The sequence below is a fragment of the Mus musculus genome, chromosome 3, assembly GCF_000001635.26.
Source record: "Mus musculus strain C57BL/6J chromosome 3, GRCm38.p6 C57BL/6J".
In the NCBI taxonomy this organism is placed as follows: domain Eukaryota; kingdom Metazoa; phylum Chordata; class Mammalia; order Rodentia; family Muridae; genus Mus; species Mus musculus.
In genome coordinates this window covers 98,214,408-98,237,124 of record NC_000069.6, presented here as the reverse complement: position 1 = coordinate 98,237,124, position 22,717 = coordinate 98,214,408, and the positions used below count along the sequence as shown (strand labels likewise).

The 22,717-nt window shown below is 45.3% G+C and overlaps 1 protein-coding gene across 2 annotated transcripts; it reads right to left on the bottom strand.

Moving 5' to 3' along the window:
* Positions 1-376: 376 nt before the first annotated feature.
* Positions 377-14,987, bottom strand: Reg4 (regenerating islet-derived family, member 4). 2 transcript variants are annotated; one of them, NM_026328.2, is made up of 6 exons: positions 14,923-14,969; positions 12,285-12,468; positions 7,247-7,341; positions 5,840-5,977; positions 4,015-4,120; positions 377-827 (listed from the first exon to the last, which is right to left on the bottom strand). In NM_026328.2, exons 2-6 carry the CDS (start codon positions 12,349-12,351, stop codon positions 760-762), a joined length of 474 nt encoding a protein of 157 aa, NP_080604.2. In that variant the 5' UTR covers positions 12,352-12,468; positions 14,923-14,969; the 3' UTR covers positions 377-759. The 2 variants fall into 2 exon arrangements, with proteins under 2 accessions (NP_080604.2, XP_017175186.1); XM_017319697.1 differs by lacking the exon at positions 5,840-5,977 and having other exon boundaries at positions 381-827; positions 14,923-14,987.
* Positions 14,988-22,717: the final 7,730 nt, after the last annotated feature.

Sequence of the window (22,717 nt, the reverse complement as noted above, 5' to 3'; positions counted from 1 at the left end):
AAGGAATCCCAAACTCTGAGCACAGAGAACTGAGCCAGGCCACGGAGCTTGTTAACGGCAGAGGAGAGGCAAGCCCCAGGGTCTCCAGGTCAGTCCGCTGTACCACTTGTGACTGTCAACTCCCACCATAGGTCCAGAAGAACTCGTAATTAAATGTCATCCATTCACTCAACCTCGCAGACCATTATCTCTCCTGCTCAAACCCAGTGTTGCCAGGGACACAGGAGGCAGAGATCCATTCCAGACAGGCAGGGACTGACTGATGAACATTCCATGGCAAACGGAGCAACAGCAAGAAGTAAGGGGACATGTGTGGACGACAGAGGGAGGTCAGAGGTTACGGAGGCTAAAGAGGACAGAAACTCGCTCACTCATTGCTGTTTCTTGGCTCCAAAACTTTACTGGTTTGACAGAGACGCAGTAGTCAAGAAAGCACATTTCTAGCTTGTTAAGCATTGCTGTTTAAGACAATGAGAGGGAAGGGGAGTACCAGAAAGGATTGTAGAGTGAACACGGAGACCAGAAGCCCTTGTCCCACCATGCTAATCTCTGAGACCGGAAGTCACCGTCCCACCATGCTAAACTCTGAGACCGGAAGCCACTGTCCCACCATGCTAAGCAGGGCTTGATAGCCAGTGCCCTGGAGGCCTCCTCAATGTTTGCTACAGTGTTTACTCTGGGATAATGATTAGATCAGCCACCAGGTGAGAGGGAAGTGGGAAGAGTTTGTGCAAGGCTGGTAGACGCTTGATTTTTGCTCTATGTCTTATACTTGCACAGGAAGTGTTGGCGGTTGGCACATCCATTTTTGTTCCAAGTTAAGAATTCTGTAAGAAAATAAACAGACATTTAAAACAAGCTAGTTCACTACTGAGTTTACCAGAATTATCTGTGTGCGGTTTTCTGAGTCCTGGACAACAGCCAATGGTGGTTATTTCATGTGTCAACATGGGTAGGATATGATATTGTTTAGTCCAGGTGTCCAGCAATTGCTAGCTGCCTACATGTCTCGATGTTGCTCTGCAGGTATTTTGTAGATATTGTTACATTCAAATCAACAGACATTGAGTAAAGGAGACCACTCTACGTTATGTGGGTGGGTCTCGTCTAATAATGTTGAAGGCCTTAAGAGAAAGGGTCTCCTGAGCCAGAAAATGCTGTCTCTGATGGCTTTTGACTCAATCTTTCCACATCAGCTCTTGCAGTAATCTCCAGCATCACCACCACCCATCTCTCTCCATCCCCCATTTCTTATTCTCTGGGGAATCCCTGACTAATACAAGCAAGTCTTTTCTCACCTAATTGCAGACTATGGAAGCTCCACTCTGGTACCCCTTAGGAGGAAGCAGCAAAGGCTACCCTATGTGTGTGGTGTTTAGTTTGTACGGGTATTTCTTGAGGATGCATTTCTTATCTTTGTTTATGTGTGTGTGAGTGTGTGTGTGTATGCATGCATGTATGTGTGTCTGATTCTGTGTGCACATGTGTGTGGGTGCCTCAGTGTGTGTGTGTGTATACATGTGCATGCATGTGTGTGTGTCTGTGTCCATGTGCACATATGTGTGGGTGCCTCAGTGTGTGTGTGTGTGTCTGTGTGCACACATGTGTGGGTGCCTATGTAGGTCAGAAAAGGACATCAAGTGCTTAGAGCTGGAGTTACATGGGGATTGTGAACTGCGTCTAGTTTTATGTCAACTAGACAAGGGACAGCAGTTCTCAACCTGTGAGACTCCAATGACCCTTTCACAGGAGTCACCCAAGACCATCAGAAAACACAGATATTCACATTACGATTCATACCAGTAGCAAAATTAGTTATGAAGTGGCAACAAAATCATTTTATGGTTGGAGGGTCACCACAACACAAGGAACCTATTGAAGAGTCACAGCATTAGGAAGGTTGAGAACCACTGTGCTAGAGTCATCAGAAAGGATGGGGCCTCAATTGAGAAAAATGTCTCCCTAAGATTGGTCCAGAACTCAGGCTGATCTGACTTGACATGCTGCTGTGTAGAGTCCTTTGGTACATCCACGCAACCCAAACAAGACCTGGAAGAACAGCTGCAGGTGACCAAGAGCAGCTTTCCTATGGGTAGGTATCCATTCTAATCTCTTACTGCTTGCATCCCTCCCACAACATCAGAGGGAGAATGTCCTGGGAATGGAGGGTGAGGGCACACCAAGCCTGGGCAGTGAGCTCAGCCTATCCATGAAGGCACTGGGAGAATATTAAGATGGTAGAGATTCTGTTCTCTCCCTAAGGCACAGAGAAGGGAGAAGTCTGCACCAGGTCAGATAGTAAGAGGAAAATGCTGTACTTCTACAAGGTCATTCAGGACGGAGGTTCTGCCCTCAACCCCAAGCCATTGTGAATATAACTTTTCTTCTTCTTTCCTTGCATCACTGAAGGTTGAACAGAGGCCCTCCCTCACCTATGCTAGCCAAGTGCTCTACTGCTGAGCTATAGTCCCAGCTCTTGTCTTACATTTTATTATAAAATAGGGTCTCATTACATTGCCCAGACTAGCCTTAAATTCACTCTGTACCAGACTAGCCTTAAACTTAAAGTACCCCTTGCCTCTGCCTTCTAAGCATTGTGGTTATGGGCCTATGCAAATTTAAAATCCTAAAGTGAAATAGTGGGTCACAAAACAGATTATGGTGTAGTGTGGAGAGTTTCAAGGGATGACAAAGGGACACAAGTAGCAAAATACCAGGAAGTTCTTCCTAAAAAGAAAGGAAACAGGAATGGGTCCTGCAACAGAGAGCAGAGCTCATGCATAGCGGCACACAGGCAAAATCCATCTACAGCTATAAAATGGCACTGGTGGGGTTTGTGAAGGTTTTCCCTGAAAACCTACCTGTCACCAGCTTAACACCAGCCTTGTTCCTTTCTCTGGGGTTTTTACTTAATTACCTAATTTTATGTTATCCCCTTGCCTCCAACCCCATGCGTGTGGCTGACCTTCCAGCATCTTCACCTCCCATCTTCCTGTAGAAGTGCTGGGATCACACACACACACACACACACACACACACACACACACACACACACACTACCTTGTTTAGCTCTATGTGGGTTCTGGGAGTCAGGTCTTCACGCCTGCACATCGAGCATGTTACTGTGCGCATTCTCCCCAGCCCCCATCTTTGGGTTGCATTGTGTCTGCAGTCTGTGTTCTGACTGCTGTGAGCTGAAGTGAAGCAAAGTGGAAAGGAATGGACTAAAGAGATGCAGGCTCCCAGTTCTTACAGACTGGCTACAGGCTCCTTCAGTGTGGGATTCTGCTAACAGGTAAAGGCTGGAGAGCCCTGAGCCATGAGGATAGAAGGGACCTAGGGAAACATCTGGTCAACCTCTTACCCAAAGCTGGTTGGGCTAAAAGGCAGCTATGGAGTGTCTCATACCATAGGCCTGAGAGTTCCTGGAATGTGTTCTTTTGGAATGTTCTTCAGTTGCTCTTTGGGGCTTTGAGTCTCTCTTCTAACCCAGTTTCTACTACTCTGAAAAGCCATGTGCCCACATTTTCATTGGTTAACTCTGGTGGAAGGCTTCTCATTGCTTCCTAGGGTAGCTCATTGTGTATTAGGATAGCAATAACTATTCACAGTTTCCCTTTAACTTGAGTGGGCAGCCTTGTTTTAATAGCTTGTCCCTATGGGTTTGCCTGTGTTCTGGCTAACTCACCTTTCATAGCAGCAGTATGGAATCTACTGGCCTAAGAGATTCCCTTCTTTAGCTTTTTGCCTCTGATGACATTTGTCATAGAGTGTCCCCTCATGCCTCCCTCCGTTGCTGTTAAAAAGTTCCTTCACTAATATTGACTTGGCAGAGGCTGTGGAGAAGGTACAGAGGAATGACGGTTGACAGACTGTGTTGAGGCCACTGTCCTGTAGGGCAGTGGTGATGGGTCGAAGCGGGTTGGGAAGGAGAACAAGGACACCCCATTTTCTCCCAATAGGTTAAAGGATGGAGCTGCAGCTTGCGGAGAGGGAGGTGGGCAGGGAACTTACTATCCTTGGGGTTCATCTCAGCGCAATGCCTGGCTTCACTCTTTGTCCTGGGATTCCAGCGTCTGTACAGGTTTGTAGACCCATCAGTCCACTGCCATAATTGCTTCTGCAACAACAGGAAGCAGAGGGGATGTGGGGCTCAGCCAGCTTACCTGCTCACAGCCATGCTGCTCTCTCAGCCCAGTGAGATGGGTGTCACGGGGGCAAAGTATAGAGATGTATGAAGAACCCAAATCAGGAAAGCCGCCCCTTCATTCAGCGATGGAAGAAAGCATCACTAATGTTTTACCTTATTATTTCTGATGGAAATGTGGTTATCAATGTACTAAAAATACTATACTCTTCAAAATATATATTCATCTTTCATGTTGCATTCTAAGACCTCCCTTAGCATAACGATGTACCATAGCCTACCTTAACAATCTCCTATTGACTACAGACTATTCTTTCTCATTTCCAATTACTATGGAAAACACTGCTAGAACTAATTTTCTTGAGAATCACTCTGTGTTCTCAAAATTATTTCCTTATAATAGATACCAAAAACAGAATGAATGGGTCAAAGGATGTTACTGCTTTGTGGTTATCAATACCCTCTGACAAAGTACTTGCCACACACTATCTACTTGTACAAACATACATCCTCACTGACCGGGCACAAGGACAATTTCTCTATAGCTTCAAGATATTATTCCTTGTACAAATGAAAATGTTAATAACCTAAGTCAAATTATATCATTTTAGTATTCATGTCTTTGATTATTGGAGATAGGGTACAGTTTTAGAACAGTCGGTTGTCATTTGTGTCTCATATGTAAAAAAAGATCAAACAAAAATATTTCACAGAAATAGATGTAAATATATAGCTTGTCTCCAAATGCAGAGTTTTGATTGACAACAAAGTAAATAAATAAAAATGAAAAAAAAAATTGGTCAGGTGTGGTGGCACATGCCATTACTCCTAGCACTGGGGAGCCAGGGGCATGAAAAGCTCTGTGAGTCTGAAGCCAGCCTGCTCTGTATGGGGAGTTCCGGGTCAGCCGAAGCTACGTAGTGAGACTCTGTCTCAAAAAGTGGAGGACCTGGAAAGACAACTCGGCTGTTAGAAGGATTTGCTGCTTTTACCGAGGGCCCGGACTTGGTTCCTAGCACCTACATGGCAGCTTTCAACTGTGTTACCCCAGTTCCGGGGTACCTGACATCTTCTTCTGGCCTCCTCAGGCACCAGACACATACATGCTTGCAGGCACACACACATACATAGAAAATAAAAATGTAAAATATGTTTAAAGTAAAAATTGTGAAAGTCAAATAAACACCATTTAAAGCAAATAACTGAATAGCAGTGTGTGTGTGTGGGTGTGTGTATCATGCTGATGGAGAGAACAACAGTGATCCAGAGGAAAGAATTAAGAATGATGAAAAAGTAGCAGAGTCTAAAGAAAAGGTCAGCTGAAAGTGTTCCCCTTTAATCAAGACCTAATGGCAGTGAATGAATCTGAACCTTCTAGAATATCACTTGCATGCTTTCTCTCTCCCCTCTGTCTTTCTCTTTTTTGAGAGGACTTTAGAAAAATTGGTAATTTTGTGCCTGAATGATCCAGGAAGACCGTAATTTAAAGTTCTACAAAATGGAGCTATTTAATTATTTCTTCCACTGAGGGCAAGAAAGGGGCCCCTGACCTTCAGCTTGGCTTTTATCATTGGAGTGCTTGGCTGAGGGGCAACTCCTTTCGTCTTGTTTGTAGGCCAGGAGGCTATTTCTCATGACTAGGTTATCATCCTGGGTTTCCCAAGAGGCTCTGTGAGCCAAACCTAGTGTTACCTTTTGTGGGTCATGCAGGCCAATCCACACAGGCAGGTTTCTCTGATAGCCAGTTATGTACTTTGATATGACACTGGCTTCCTTTTGATTCAAGACAGATGCCAGATGGGATCCATTTCCATATGACTGACACTCCAGCTGCAAGGAGATGTCGCATTAATGATGCCATGAGTGTCCAGTTCTCTCCTTGGAGCCCTGGTGTGCCAAGCAGGGTAGTTCTATCCCCCAACTCCAGAAACTGGGATCTGAAGCCCACAGGTAACTTCTGTCACTATAGAAGACAGAAGGCCTTACTGTTGGCTCTCAGAAGAAAAGGCAGCTCTCCTGAGATTTAGGGCCAAAGGGTCTCAATGACCTTCACAAGTCACTTCATCTCTCTGAAGCACAATTTCCTCATAATTACAGACTCTGGTGTCTATCCATCTGCCTCTCATCTTCTTGCTCTTTCCTCTTGCTCTCTCTGTTCCCTGCCCCCAGTTATTCAGGACCCCACTCAATAAAACATTTTGTTCCTTGGATTATCTCTGCTACTTCTCTTGACTTATTCAAAAGGAGATCATTTTTGCTTACACTGCAATCACATTTCCTGCTTTGATGTCACACCATGCATCCTCTCACACTTCTATTGTTTGTTGAGGGAAAGCATCCCTATGTAGCCAAGGCTGGCCTCAAACGACTCATGACCACCCTGCCTCAGCTCCCAAGAGCTAGGATTGTAGGCATGCTCCAGTAGGCCCTGTCCTCTCACCGTTCTGGAGGTCAGAGAACACAGCTGGATAACTCATTAGCTGTCACCTGGTGGGTCTTTGTTTTGGGACACAGATAGGAATCTTGAGGCCACTATGGGCCTGGATCATGTCACATTGTATCTATATGTATCAATCAGTCACAAGCTAGACAGACAACAATATCAATCCTTCACTTACTTGGACTGAATATTTGGATATATCTTAGCATAGCTAGAAAGAATAAAATTCAGGCGTGTGTGGGTTGGGTCAGGCGAGGCCACCTTTTTTTTTTTCTATTTCTTTGCATTTCACCTGGCACCCTGGAGACCTGTTTCAGGTGTTTGCACATCACTCTGGCAAGCCTCACAGGGGAATTTGGGTCTTCTTTGCACAAGAACCCCGTCTCTTCCTGTTCCTTTGATCTGCTTATTTATAGCTCTCTGGAAGTCATGGCTACTCGCTCCTCACTCTGTGTCCACGCAGCCTATTGAAGGTCTGAACGCAGTACCTACATGACCAATGATCACAAAACTGAAGAGGCTGGGCGGATCCCTCTTCTCTTCAACCATGAGGCTTCTCCTGAATGCCCAGGGAGAACTCTTAAATTTAAGTTAAATATGATCTGGGGCTCTAGCTGGCCCTTTTCTTTAAAAGAAACCAACAGCCCAAAACTTCTTACCTCAGCATGAGACCAGTTTCTTAGCTTCCGGAAGTACCCATAGCAGTGGGACCTATAGTAAAACCATCCTGGGGCACAGCTGGGTCTCAAGATATCTGTACAGAAACAAAAGGTAGTTACAGATTATGATGCCAAAAAAAAAAAAAAAAAAACCTGTCAGTGCCACGATGAGACAGTTTTTAGATCAAGAATACCTTGAATAAAGGGAAGAGTCTCTTTTGGAAGGACCCTGCTGAGCTGTTGAAAATGTGTGCTGTGTAGACTTAAGGATCTAGGTAAGCTGATGAAAGAATGCCTGCCTTGCATGCATAAAGTCCTGGGTTTGACTCCTAACACTGTTCATGTCTGTGATCCTAACAGAATACTAAGTAGAAGAATCAGAAATTGAAAGCCATCCTTGGCTACATCGTGAGTTTGAGGACAGCCTGGGCTACATGAGATTCTGTCTCAAAACATACACACACACAGGGTAGAAGCAGAGACAGAGAGACAGAGACAGATAGAGACAGAGACAGAGACAGAGACAGAGAGAGAGAGAGAGAGAGAGAGAGAGAGAGAGAGAGAGATCATACAAAACAAAACCAAAAACTTTATTATTACTCTTCTCCCAGCCCTCCTCAAAGGATCTTTCCCAGGGTGGGTATTTCCTGGGAAAGGGGCATCAAGCTTTCTGAGACTACTGAACACTCTAAATCAATAGGAATTTTAAGGAGCTCAAATATTGCTGTGGTCCAGCTGTCAAAGAAGGAGTTAAGGAGGTCTTATAGCCATTGGAGTTTTGTCTCTGTGTGCTCTGAGGGCTCAACGCTCATCGACTGCTACCATTTCACTAGATCAGGATGTGTAACTACAGTGAACACACTCAAACAATTGGTAGAATGACACAGTCAGGCTTTGTCGAGTAGAGACATAAACTGGGAGTTGGGGGCATTATTAGGAGAAAGAGCCATTTTGGAAGGGGGTGGGACAAACGGCAACTTAGCAGAATGTGACGATGGGTGGGCTGTGCATCAATAGAGAGAAGAGAGGACTTTTTAGAGAAAAGGAATGGGCTGGGCAGAGGCATGGGGACCAGAATGTGTGCAGAAACAGCAAGCCCCTAAGTTTGAGTATAGGGGATCTGTAAGACAAGCATGGCCAAAGGAACGAGAAAGGCTTTGTGGCAAAGGAGACTGTGACTCAGGAAGGCTCCAGTTTCTTACTGGAAATTGATAAAGAAGAGACGAGGAGAAGTGAAGAGGGGCTGATGGCCAAGGGGCAACCAGGCTAGCAATCCGAGCCCTGTGACAATGTGGCTGCACACCTACACTCTAGACCACTGCAAAGGTCTTCCACGGTGATGTGGGCAGACTAGAGCTGTTTAAGTGTGTTGACCTTTTCCCAGTCAGATGACTGCGTGGCACTCTTTGTTCTGTTTCATTTGCTCCCTGTAAATCTCCAGGGCTTTCACACTGATTTCAGACAGGTTCCCTGCTCCTTAGTGTTCTTCCTTCCTTCCTTCCTTCCTTTCTTTCTTTCTTTCTTTCTTTCTTTCTTCCTTTCTTCCTTTCTTTCTATCTATCTACCTCTCCCCTTTTCCCCTCTCCCTTCTCTCTTCTCCCTTCTCTCTCTTTCTTCCTCCCTCCCTGTCAACTCCCCCCTCCATCTCTCTCTTTCCCCCCTCCCTTTTCTTTCCTTTGAAACAAAGTCTCATGCAGCCCAGACTGGCCTTGAACTCACAAAGTAGCTGAGGATGACTTTGAACCTCTGACTCTCCTGCCTGTGGCTCCTTGTGCTGAGAGTATAGGCATTGCCATCATTTGATTTTACAAAACAGTGGAGGGTCAAAGCCAGGTTTTCATGCAAGCTAGGCACACCTTCTACCAACTGAGCCTTGCTGCCAGCTCCTTAGCACTGAAGTGCTTTCTTGGCTCCATCTTCTTGCCCTCTCTAGCTACAATCTCCCAGGCACCAGTGCCAGCTGATCTGGAGCACGAGGCTCTTACAGATTTAGCTCTATTGTGTGTGTGAGCAGATCTGTGAGTGAAGGATAATCACTGAGCTAACAAATGGGAAGGAACGCGTATTGGTCATCTTTTTCTCACAGCTGTGACCAGATACCTGACAAATGCAGCTGGAGGAGAAAGGGGTTTATTTGGTTTGTAGCTTGGCGGGATTCGATCCTTCAAAGCAGGAAGGGCAACGCTGCAGGAGCAAGAGGTAGCGGTGGCGGTCATGTTGTATCCGGTCAGCAGCCACAGTCAGATAGATATTGACATTCAACTTATTTTTTTCTTTTTTATTCAACCCAAGACCTCAGCCCATGGCGTATTTTCAATTCGCCTATCTCTTTTGTTTTTCTCCGTGCCTTTGTGCGCTCCTCCTCGATTCTTTCCTCCCCTCTGCTTTTCTCCATCGTTCTTTCTCACCTTAGCCTTGCATTGTTGCAGCTACCGACATGCGCCCCCTGGTGGGAACACTTAGAAATGCTTCCAACTGAGGCCATGCGCCGTTGTGCCTCGGGTTTACCCAGCATTCCTTGGTACCAGGTCCTTCTCTGGGCAGTTTATACTCTAGAACCCACCCTCACCCCCATTATATAGTTCCTGATATTGCCACCACGTCCCAGATGAGGAAACGAGGCAGAAAGAAGTTGTTGCGCCTCACACTCCCACAGCAAATAAGAAAAAGAGAAGCTATGGTCTAGACAGTGTGGCTCTGAGTTGGGACTCTAGCCGGCTTAGTCATGCTCAAGCTATGTTTAAAAAACAAAAACCTGCAAGCCACTCATATTTATTCGGGCTGTCCTACTTAATAGCCAGACTGTCTCAGACAGATGGGAATGGGCACTCGTGGTACGGACAAGAAAACCTGTTAAGGCCACGAGACAGGAGTGGAGTGGGACTTCTGAGGAGCCGCTGCGTTCTCAGCAGCCTAGAGTCTTTTCACATCTCTGCCACAGGTGCCAAGTCTCCTCATTGCTGCACATGGGGTGACAAGAGACAGGTCCTCGCACCAGGCTCTCTATCTTTAGTGGTCTTTCTAATCTCCTAACCTTCGTACAACTCTGACTTCTTGTCTGCACAGTGAACTGATGTACACTTTCCCCACAGGGTTGCCTGGAGAGCTGGTGGGATAATGCATACCTAATGCAAACACAGTGGTTAGCACGCCGCCTAGCACAAAATAATTGCTAAATAAATGACAGCTGGTTAGAACTATAGCTTTCTTGTGTGATACTGGGGACTGGTCTGGTGCATGGTGGGAAAGTCCTGCCACAGAGCTGTAGATCTACAGGCTAGCCCTAGGCTTCTTTTCTTTTCCTTTTCCTTTCCTTTTCTTTTCTTTTCTCTTCTTTTCTCTTTTAAACCTGAAGCAGAGCCTGTTTAAGCTTCCAAGACTGGCCTTGAACTCTGTGTCGCCCAGGCAGGTCAGGGCTCTGAGGTCATGCTGCACTGTTCTCCTGAGTAGCCAAAATTCCAGACATGCAGAACCAGACTCAGCTAGAATTGTAGCTGTGAGAAACCAGCACCATTGTTATGATAACAAGGTGGAGTATTTCTGAAAAATATTAGCCAGTGCAGTTTTCATTGTGTCTAAATGTCTCTCTGTTTCTCTTCATTGAGCCCCACAGGCCAGGGCAAGGAGCCATTGCTCAGACAACAGAGCTATGATGTTGGCCATCAGCCTCCGTTGAAAGAAAAAAAATCAGTTTCTAAGCTCTCCACATCTACTTTAAATGCAAGATTAGACTTTTTTTTTCCACAAGCTTTTGTGCAAATATATATATATGGGATCTGTCCTAAGCACAGTTCTCATGAATGCAGCAATAAACAAAAAGGTTTTCTACAGCTGGGAGGAAGATCTGTCTGGAAAAGAGCCATGGAAGGACCCGTGCTATATGTTTTGGCTCTAGTCTCCTCCTGGGGAGAGACCCAAGGAGATTAGTGAAGTCCTGGGAAGAGGTTGGGAAGTCTTATCTCATTCTCCAGAAGATAGCCAGGGTCAGTGTCAAGCTCTTAAAGGAAGCCAGAGGTCAGGGCAGCCCCCAAGGAGCATACAGACACGGCTGTAAGGCAGCAGGGACTGGGGACAGTTTCCAGTGTTCTCTGCATTCTTGCAGGGTGCAGGGGCAGTGGCTGAATTCCCTGGGTCCTGAGAAATCAGACACAGAGAGCTGGTAGCTGAGACAAGTGTGGAGTCAGGGGCAGAGTATCATACAAGGCCACGTGGAGGGTAGGCCACGGCAAAAACACAGCCTTCAACCGATGCCCCAAAAGCTCCACCTCTCCCCACACTTCCTTGCATTCATTCATCCCCTTGGCAAAGTCCATTCGAGAACTTCTAGGCCTCAGCAGATCTTTTTAGTGGCCTCTTCCCTCGACAGAACTAATGCTCAAACAAGCAACTCTTGTTTCTCAGAGGTCCTGCCTCCTCCAACTCCCAGTGAGGTTGTGGGGTACTGTGGGAGATGACCAAGCTAGGAGCTGGGCATCAGTGTGACTTTTGTCATTCTCAGATTCAACGGAGCATTTATATCAGAGGACCCCACATTGCATCTCTTTCCATCCCGGATAGTCCGTGGTGGTTCTCCTCAACACACTCAAACCTTCTTCATCCTCCTTTCTCTGCTGCAGATTCCACAGTGTCCCTGGCACGCTCCCTGTCCTTGTGCTATGAGTGTACAATAGTCATCTCTCTAACTAGCTTTGCAGGTCCCTGGTAAACAGGACTTTGTAATATGCTCAAACACGAGAACAGTGCATAAATGGTTGGACATTGTGATTATAGCTATGAGCTACAGACAGCCTGAGGCCTGTTGGCTTCTTGAAACAGGCTCTCTATCGCTCACAACAAACTCAAAATCTTTATTCTGCAACCCTTGACTTAAGGGTGGCTTCCAACCGTCTCAGACTGGCTCTTCTCTGACGGCCACCTGATTTTGCATTCTCATCTTGATATGCTTTCCTGGAATGCCTGGGCAGGTGAGTGGATGGCATACTATGTGCACTGTGTACTTACTACCTGTGGCTGCCTTCCAATAACTGACTGAACTTACCGCTCAGGACTTCGGGGCCAGCTACCCAGCTCAGCAGTAAGAGTAGCCGCACGCCTTTGGAAGCCATCTTCCTCTTTCGATGGAGATGATACTTCAATGCTTTGATTTCAAGGCCCTCAGAGCCCGTTCCAGTTTTTTTCTTTTCTTTTCTTCTCTTTTTTCTGGATTCTCCTAGACCTGCAATCTGGAGCAGTGAGAAAGATGCTGGGATTTAGCTACCACGTCAAAATACTGTCAGGTAGATTAGCATTTTACAATGAAGATAATCTCAAGTTTAATGTAGGGATTGCAGACATTGTGGAATTTTATTTTTCCCTGCAAGCCCTCTGGACCAATGCCAGAGTCCTAAGGACAGGGGCAGAAGTGTTGAGCAGTTCCTGAACTACCCAGAGTTCCCGAGTTGTCTCCAGGACAGTCAGCAGAGGGCGACCTGGGCACGTTTTCTCACAGGGGATACTAGGCCTCCTCAAGTCCAGTAAATGAAAGAAAGGGATTCCAACACTGGGATTTTTTTTTTTTTTTTTTAATGTTGAAGGTAAACAGATGGCTCCAATACAGTTACAGATAAGAAAGCATTGGGTTTAGAGGGACTGGGAGTCATTAGCTCATGTCACCAGCTCTGACTCTTAAACCTTGGTTACATCACTTAAAACAAAGAAAAGGAAAAAAAAAAAGAATCTTTGCTGGTCTCCTCTTTCATTATCAAAAAACTTATAAGTCATTAAAACATCAACACAGACCAGGAGATAAGAAGTGATTCATCTCCCAGAGACAAGCAGTTTGGGCAAGAGCCTGCAGAGCCTAGAGTCACCCTGCCTGGTACCAAGCCGGCTACAAAGAACGTTCTTGCAGCCAGGCTCTTTGCCTGCTTTCTCTTCTGTTTGGTGTGAACCCACGTGTTCTGCTGCGTTTGCAGAGGAAGGCCGCTGTCTCCTGGCAGGCTTGCCTGCTCACTCCTTCGTGGGAACTCAAGACTGCTGCCCTCCTACTCCATGATGCTAAAGTTTGTCAGAAAGTGCTTTTTACTCAGTTTGGTATTTAAAAAGACATTTTTGCCCCTATTTAAAAGCTACCAACAAAATGGAGCATAAGTGATATAATTTTTATCTACTTGTAAATTATATAAATAAAAATGATACACTTTTTAACATTTCGTTTGTGATTTATCAGTTCATAGCTTCGTACATTTTTCTACATGTTGGATTTTTTCTTTTTGATGATTTGTGAGACTGCTTTTTGTATATTTATACCTCCTAGTGAAGTTACTAACAGTGTATCTCAGTTCATATTTTCTCTCATTTATGATTTTTTTTCCACTCTGAAGGGGGACAAACAACAGCTGTAGGGGTTCAACATGACACCCAAAAGCTCCACTTCTGTTTGCTTCCTCGAAGTAGTCCCTGCCCCTTTGCCAAGTGCTGAGCTCTGGGCCTCGCTGGATCTCTTCACAGAAGTCATGTTCAGGTTTTTAAAATGCCTTTGTCCTATGCATGCTCTCCTTTATAATCTTTGGAATTTCTATGAGAAACATTAACCACCACTGTGGTATTAGGTTAGTGTAGTCACCCACACACCCTTCCATTCTTAATTATGCTTTCCTACAATTCTAAGCAATAGTTGTTTTCAAAAAACAAAACAAACAAAAAATCTCCAAAAAACAAAACTATGATAAATGAAGAATTCATTGAGTTCTTATTTAACAATGCTTTATGATAAAAGAATAATAATAAAATATCAAATAATTGATGGCTTAGGAGGGCCGATGTAACTAAAATGGAGACTTCTGGAAACTCTAATCTGCAGCCCTGTGAGCACTTTGGTCTGACATTCACAGAGGGGGCACCCCTTCTTTTTCTTTGCTTTTTTATTGTTTTTTAAATTATCATATGAACCTTGACTTATTTATTTATTTATTTTTGCTGAGGAGTTCTTTCAAATGTACCCTGGGATTTCAAAGTCCTTTGAAATGCCAATGGCGCGGCTCAACTATAGGCCTGACTGACTGGAGGAAGGAGGTCCGCATTTCTTCCCTTACTCTGAATGAGTCTTAAACATCTGGTGAGGCCCTAACATCTCGTTTGACCTCCACAATCAGACTGCACTGACAAGTGTCAGTAACAGAACCGCTTTAGGGTCAAACAAACTGACATCCATTGAGAGAGATTCTTCTGTGACGGTCCCTAAGTTTCACAGCGACCAGTTTCACACCACCACGGAACCCACTACTGCTGGACGCCAAAGCCAACTAACTCTCTTTCAACAGAGCAGCAAGAAAACACAGAACCCAGGGCTAAGCAAAGGGCTCAGAAGGTAAAGGGGCTTGCTGTGCAAGCCGGATGACTTACCTGAGTTCCATCCCTGGGACCCACGTGAAGATGAGCTCACAGTGCTCACAGTGCACTGACTCCACAAAGCTCGCCACGCACGCACGCACGCATGCACGCAAGGGTGCATCCCCGCACATCCATTAATAATGATGATTTTGTAAAAATTAACAATTTAAATCAAACATTACTGTAACAAACTCCCCAGCAGGAGCGATGACGCTGTGATTTGTCGTTTCTGACCCACTGGGTAGCTAGCAGAGAATAACAGGCGTTCACAGAAAGCCCCCTGTCCCTGCTACGGCGAAGATTACCTGATTGGAAGCAACACTCCGAGAACCCTGCCTTCTTCAGCTTGAGTGGGCCTACGTTAGAGTCCTGCAGCTCTTATACCTTCTTGTCTCAAGATGTAATCTGTTGAAGTCATGAAGCAATAGTGTTTACCAATAATTAACCTTATCTATAGTTAAAAAAAAAAAAAGCTGTTCAGGTGATAACTTTAAAATGGACACACATTGAGCTTTGTTAAAGCAAGAGCAGGACCCCTCCCTGTGAGCAAACAAAATCTTCTTTCATGTCCACGTTATTAAAATCCACAGTATCCTGTAGTCGGCAAACTGCCGTTTGCTGTCCATCTCTTCCCTTAATGGAGCCTGGTTCTGCTCTTCCTCTCGTTTTTATCTCTTCGTGTTGTAGATGACCTAACGTCCTTCCCTCTCTGGAACGACGTTAGATTTCTATCCTTGCAGAAAAGACTTGACTTTGGGTCACACCTGATGACCAAACAGGACTCTTGTCCCCAAAGTGCTCATTCCCACCTCCCAGCCTGCACCAAGGTCCTTGGAACCCTTCCGGTTGTCTTTATCCTATGGAACTGAAGGTACAGAAGTCATGTTTTAACACAGGCAAATGTGTCCAAGTAGCTTACACTGATAGAATAGTTAACAGCAAATTCTTTCTTAGACCATCAAACAAGATGCTAACCAAAGCCCTGTGGGCAACCTAGGGCAGGCTTCTCCCATGCACAGTTAAGAAGCCCACCGACTAGACCAGGAACACCTGGCTGCTCTTCCAGAGACCTGGATCAGTGCTTAGCACCCACACCAGGTAGCTCACAACCATCTGTAACTCTAGCTCCAGAGGATCTGACACCTCTGGTTCCCACAAGTCATCTGTGCTCAACTGCACCCACACATAGACACACATACCTACACATAATAAAAACCTCGGGGAAAAAGCCTTAACAAAAGAAAATAAAAGAAATCCAATTCCAAGACAGCAGTGACCTGCCTGGTTCTCAAGGCTTGTCAGTGGTATTCAGAGAACCCTGGCCTCAGTCTAATCTAGGTTTGCTTGCTGAATTCACAACCATTTGAAAAAAACGAGCTATTTAGAAAGGACATCAAGGTTTGCTTGTCTGTGCAGAGGGTAAGGGATTGATTTGTGTTCTGGGCGTCGGACGTTGCTCATCGTACATTATAGAAATGGCTCTGTAAGGTCCCTTGTGCCTGAAGGCGGCCATGCAGATGCTTGGGTCTTACTCCGGAGAAGTGCTGTGCCTAGTGTGGTTAACAAGGGAAGTTATGGCTCCCTGCTCCAAGCCTAGTGTTGTTTTCTAGATGCTACTCTGCCTCTGTCATTGGATCTTTCCCACCTTTGTGTAAATTTATGCTAGGGCCTGAGAAACCAATGTCTTCCCAGCTTACCTCCCCCAACACCACATACCCGAGAGAGAGAGAGAGAGAGAGAGAGAGAGAGAGAGAGAGAGAGAGGCAGGTGGTCTGGCTCCTGGCAGTGGCTGGTTGAGGTTTGAGTTCTGTTCCTCTCTCACTATAAAGCACGGGGAATGTGTTGAACCCCTTGGAGTCACAGGCCCCTAATCTGTATATGAAGGAGGGCATTGCTAGGTGATCTTACCTAGTTTAATACACAACACCTTTTCCCTTTTAGAACTGGATGGGAAAGTCACTGCCACACTGTACAAGAAAGAACACAGATTCCAACTCGGAGCCTTCCATGGTCCAAAGACCTGATGCAGAAGGAACACAGAAAAGTTTCTGCAAAATATTGTGAGCACGTAGATCTTCTCCATGCCAGACTACCTTGACCCTGCTCTGACCTCTGTGCCATTGTTCCAAGACTTCAGACAACAAGAGGATTGTCAGAGCACAGGAGACTATGAGAGGTCTCTCAGCAGAACCTCCATTGCTCTGCACCAAACAAAAGCCCGATAGAAGCCACACACAACACTGAGACATAAAAATAAAAGGGAATTCACCTGATGTAGAGTCTGGCACACATGCGGAATCTCAGAACTCAGAGGCTGACAGAAAACTGTGAATGTGCAGACAGGCTCCATAGTAAGTCCATAGTAGGTCAGCCTCTGCTACAAAGTGAGCTCTAGACCAGCCTGGGCTACATGAAGCTCTGCTTCAAAACCAGAGAATATAAATAAGGGGTCAGAAAGATGCCTGGATTTAAAGCTTCATTGACTATCAAGAAACAGTGATATAAAAGAAACTGTGCTGATAGATGCACCATACCTGAAACTCAGAAAGTAGGCAACCCAAAATGTGCAAATCAGTCACAATTACCTACCAAGAATCAAGGGTCAGAGTGGAGCACTGGAGAGATGCCTTGGCTATTAAAGGCACTGACTGCTCTTGTGAAAGACCTGGGTTCAGCTCCCAGCACTCACAGAGAGGGTCACAACTGCCTGTAACTTCAGGGTCAGGAGATCTGACACCTTCTGCTGGTCTCTGTACACTTCACACATGTGGTACATAGACACACGTGTAGACAAAACACCCATTCACATATAGTAAACTAATAAAATCTAATATTGAGAGAGGGAGAAATAGTCTTTCCCTGGATTAGGATCCTAATTGGTTATCTGATACCAAATGGTGAGCCATGATTGTCCATTACTTGTATGTAACAAACAAGTAACACTAGATAGACTGATTGGGTAGTACACACACACACACACACACACACACACACACACACACTAGCAACCCTGACTTTAAAAAAAAGATGCCATGATTTCAAGAGAGCATAAGGGAAGGTGTATGACGGCGAATGGAGGATGGAAGCAGTGGGGAAATGATGTAATTCTATTGTGGTGGTTTGTATATGCTTGGCCTATGGGAAGTGGCACCATAAAGAGGTGTGGCCTTGTTGGAGGAAGTGCATCCCTGTAGGGGGAGGCTTTGAGTGCTATGCTTAAGCTCTACCCAGGCAGAAGAGACCCTCCTCCTGACTGTCTGCAGAAGACAGTCTCCTCCTGGCTACCTTTGGATCAAGATTTAGAACTCATGGCTCCTCCAGCACAAAGTAATCCTGCACAATGCAATGCTTCCCACCTTGATGATAATGGACTGAACCCCCGAAACTGTAAGCCAGCCTCCATTAAATGTCTGCCTTTATAAGAGTTGCCTTGGTCATGGTGTCTCTTCACAGCAACAAAACCCTAAGACATCTATTTTAACTAAAGTAATAATAATAATAATAATAATGATGATGATGATGATGAAAATAAGAGAAGAAAATAAGTAACAAAAAATAAAAGAATATAAGAGTTAACAGCACCAAGATGGAGAAATAAAGGAAGACAGTGTTGGAAAGCAACCTTTAAAGTGTAAAGGGAATTGGCTGTCCATGTAGAAGCCTAACCTTGGCCAGGCAGTCATAAGGAAAAGTACAAGATAACAGTATTTAGATTATAAGAACTTCAAAGAAAATCCATGGAATTATTGAAATTACTGTTAAAGTATGTCTTTAGCAGAAACAGCAACAAAAACAGAACAACAGCGAAACAAAAACAAATCCATAAGCAAAGACTTTGCTATGCCAAAAGAATAAGCATTGAGTGTAATTAGTAATTAGTAATTATAAAGACATTAGGAAAGATCTGCAGTCGTTTATTTTCAGTACAAACAGAACTCAGAGTGGAGTGCCAGGCAGCACCCACCATTGAAGAGAGTTCACATGAGGATGAACCCTGTCGTGGTCTAGTGTTGATTAAATTTAGACTTTATTAGAAAACAACCATTTAAAGGCTGTGACCATGGTTCAGTTGGTAAAGTGGTGGCTTCACACCATGAGCTCAGTTCACCTAAAAGGCTGGGTGTGGAACCAGCTACCTTTAATCCCAGAGGGAGGTGAGGGCAGGTGGATCTCAGGGGCTCAGTCACCAGCTAGGGCTCTCAGAAAAATCAGGTGGAGAGTCATTGAGTAAAACAGCTGACCAGGATCTCTGACCTCCACATTAGCATGTGACCCCCCACACACACACACACACATACACACACACACTCACACTAGCTCCGCACACCACATACACACAAATATTTGAGTGTATCTATTTTCAGAACTCTTGATAATGAAACTCTAATGTTACACTTCCCATGAAAATTAAGTTGATGAAACTGGAGAGGTGGCTCAGCCTTTAAGAGCACTGGCTCTAGAAACTGGAAACAGCCTAGATGTCCCTCAACTGAAGAACAGATAAATAAAATGTGATACATTTACAGAATGGAATGTCACTTAGTCATTAAAAACAATGACATCATAAATTTGCAGGCAAATGAGTGGAACTGAAAAAGATCATCCTGAGTGAGGTAACCCAGACACAGAAAGACATCCATGGTATGGACTCACTTATAAGTGATATTAGTCCTAAAGTACAGGATAGCTATGCTACAATCCACAGACACAAAGAAGCTAAGTAACCAAAGTGTGTGTGTGGGGGGGGGGTGCGTGAATCTCACACAGAAGGGGAAATAGATATGAAGGGTAGATGAAGGAAGGGAACTGGGCAGGGGTGGGGGGCTGGGAACAGGAGGCACGAGGTGGTGGAGGAGGATGAAGGAAGGGAAAGAGTACTGGGAGAGACAACTGGTTTGGGAGGCATCTCTGGGATGAGCTAGAAACCTAGGACAATGGAAACTACCAGTTATCTATGAGGGTGACCCTAGCTAAGACTCTTAGCATGGGAGGATTATGGAGCCTAAACTGGCCAACTCCTGTAGCCAGGAAAGACTTACAATGGAGGCATTGGGACAGGAACTCAGCTACAAAACCTTAGACCCACAATTTGTCCTGCCTACAAGATGTTCAAGGGTAAAAGATGGAGCAGAATTTGAGGAAAGGGCCAACCAGTGACTGGCCCAGCTTGAGATCCAAGCTATGAGAAGGAGCCCACCGGACATTATTAATGTTACTCTGCTATACTTTCAGACAGGAGCCCAGCAGAACTGTCGTCTGAGAGGCTTCACCCAGCAACGGATGGAAAATGATGCAGAGACCCACAGCCAAAAATTAAGTGAAACTTAGGGAATCTTGTGGAACAGGGGGAAGGATAGATTTAAGAAGCCAGGGGGGGTCAAGGTCACCATAAGAAAACCTACAGAACCAACTGACCTGCACCCTTGGAGGTTCATAGGACTGAACTGGCAACCAGGGAGCATGCATGCAACAGTTGTACAGCTGGGTCTTCATGTGGGACCCCAAACAGCAGGAACAGGGACTGTCTCTGACTCTGTTGCCTGTTTTTGCATCCCTTTCCTTTGACTGGACTGCTTTGTCTAGCCTCAATAGGAGAAGAAGTGCCTAGACCTACTACAACTTGATAGCCAAGGCTGATTGATATCCATGGGAGACCTCCTTTTTTTCTGAGGAGACAGGCTGGTGGGGAAAGGAGGGGAGAGGGAGGAACTGGGAGGAGAAGTAGGAGGGGAAGCTGAGATTGGGATGTAAAGTGAATCAATAACTTAATAAGAAGAGAGAGAGGGAGGGAGGGAGAGAGGGAGGGAGGGAGGGAGGGAGGGAGGGAGGGAGGGAGGGAGGGAGGGAGGGAGGGAGGGAGGGAGGGAGGGAGGGAGGGAGGAAGAATGAGACCAAGACAAAGTTTTTGATCAAGGTCCAATATTTAATTCTTAAGTCTGAATTTAAAGGGGGAGACCCATCCCCCCACTTTGCCAGGATCGCCTTGCTTGGTCAGGATCTCACCAGGAAAATAAGCTCAGCTGCTCAGCAGGTGGTGGCTTCCTGACAGGACAATGGACTTCACCTAGGTCGGAAGACTCCATCCTATGTGGGCTAGGGGACTGTGGCAAAACAAGGTCTGATTTAGTCCCTCAAGGCTGGGGTAGGGCACAGTTCCTCCCTTTTATTTATTAAAAATTAGCTGGACTGGGGCATACGATTTACTTATGCTCTATGGTCCCGTGTGGGAATTATACCGACTGGCAGCTGCGTCTGGCTTAGGTCTGTGTCTATACTCTCTCTTACCTGTCCCAGAGGACACACACAGCTCGGTTGTGTTTATTTGCACAAACATGGCCTTTTAGTGTTTATTATGTATACATATACATGACCTCTTGACACATGCCTCTGTCTTAGGGTGATAGGAGTCATAGAACATCAGTGGCCCATCTTTGACTGCTGGCCCTCATACATATATACATATACATATACATATACATATACATATGCATACATACATGCAGTCAAAACACTCACATGTAAAATAATTTTCATAATTAAAATAAAATTTAAAGAAAAGAGAATGAGCACCCTTGAGCCCCACATTTCTGCCCCTTTGGTATTCATGCTTCCTACACTGGTACACTGATCCAGCAATACCACACGTCCACAGTGGGCCACAAACCGCCAGGCCACTTTTCAGGCCTTTCCTGTTTACAACACCGTTCTTCTCTTTCCTTCCTTGGTCATGTTTATACGTGGACTACTTAGTTAATTCAATAAACGTTAAACATGGTCAAGTGCAAGGGTCTGAGTGTGTAGATGTAGCTACCAGGTGAAAGGGGACAGGAAGATGCATCTGTGTGCACGAATGCACATTCAGAGATCAGAGAGCAGGCTAAGGGGTCATTTCTTAGGAGATGTCCACCCATGCCACCAAATCTGTGGGGACCAAATGACCTTCTTCATGCTTGCATAGCAAGCTCTTTGCCGACCAAGCTGTGTCCCCAGCCCCAGTTGCTGCTCCGTTTTGGAAGTTGTTCCTTTGGTCTACTCTGACAGGGCCATGTCTCCTGACATGGTTCACATGCCTGTGCTTGTGTTCAATGTGTCTCTTTCCATCAGTTTCCTTGGTGCGTTTCACCATGGGGATTCATGCCTCTTTTCTCTTTATGAGACCATTCTCAGCAGAGTATGGACTAATGGGACCAGACACCCCTGAAAACCCTTGTTGCAAACCAACTGCTTGCTGAGGTCAGGTTCCCTCACTCACCTTTTATTAAGTGATACCCACAGAGAAAAATGTCATTTAAAGATGTTTCTTTAGGGAAGGTCCTCCGAAAGGCCTCCAGCACTTTCTGATGAGAGATGCTTGTTTCCTCTTTGGGGAGAACTTACACTCGAAACCCACTGGAAGCCACTTAGCTCTGTCAATGTCGTGATTCAGTTTGGCTTCCCAAAAGTCTCCTTAAATGGAAACACACTCATTGGTACGTCACTATCACAAAGGGAGCACTTCTGAAAAGAGGTGGGTGACTTAATTGGGCTTAGGTGGATGAGGGCTGAGCTCCATGTCAGAACACTTGCTGAGCATGTGTGAGAGCCTGGTTTAATCGCCAACACCAGGAGAAGGAGAAGCAGCATCAGAAAAGAGGAAGAGGAGGAGAAGAGAGGAGGAGGAGAAGAGAGGAGGAGGAGAAGAGAGGAGGAGGAGAAGAGAGGAAGAGGAGAAGAGAGGTAGAAGAGGAGGAGAAGGGAGAAGAAGAGTAGGAGGAGAGGAAGAGGAGGAGGAAGAGAAGAAGAAGAAGAAGAAGAAGAAGAAGAAGAAGAAGAAGAAGAAGAAGAAGAGCAATTAGATCAAAGTGCATTTGTTCATGAAACATTATACTCTTTCCTCCTTTGCCCCAACACTCAGTGAACTCTCACCAATTCATGTACTATTACTGTGACTGCCCATCAGCCTTGCTGTGCTCATGGGCCTGCTTCAGTCTGTGTTGTCCACAAGGAGCCACAAACCACAGATGCTGAAGGTGAATAGTGAGAATAATAAATTGAATATTGAACTGTGAATTCTATTTCTTCTTCTTCTTCTTCTTCTTCTTCTTCTTCTTCTTCTTCTTC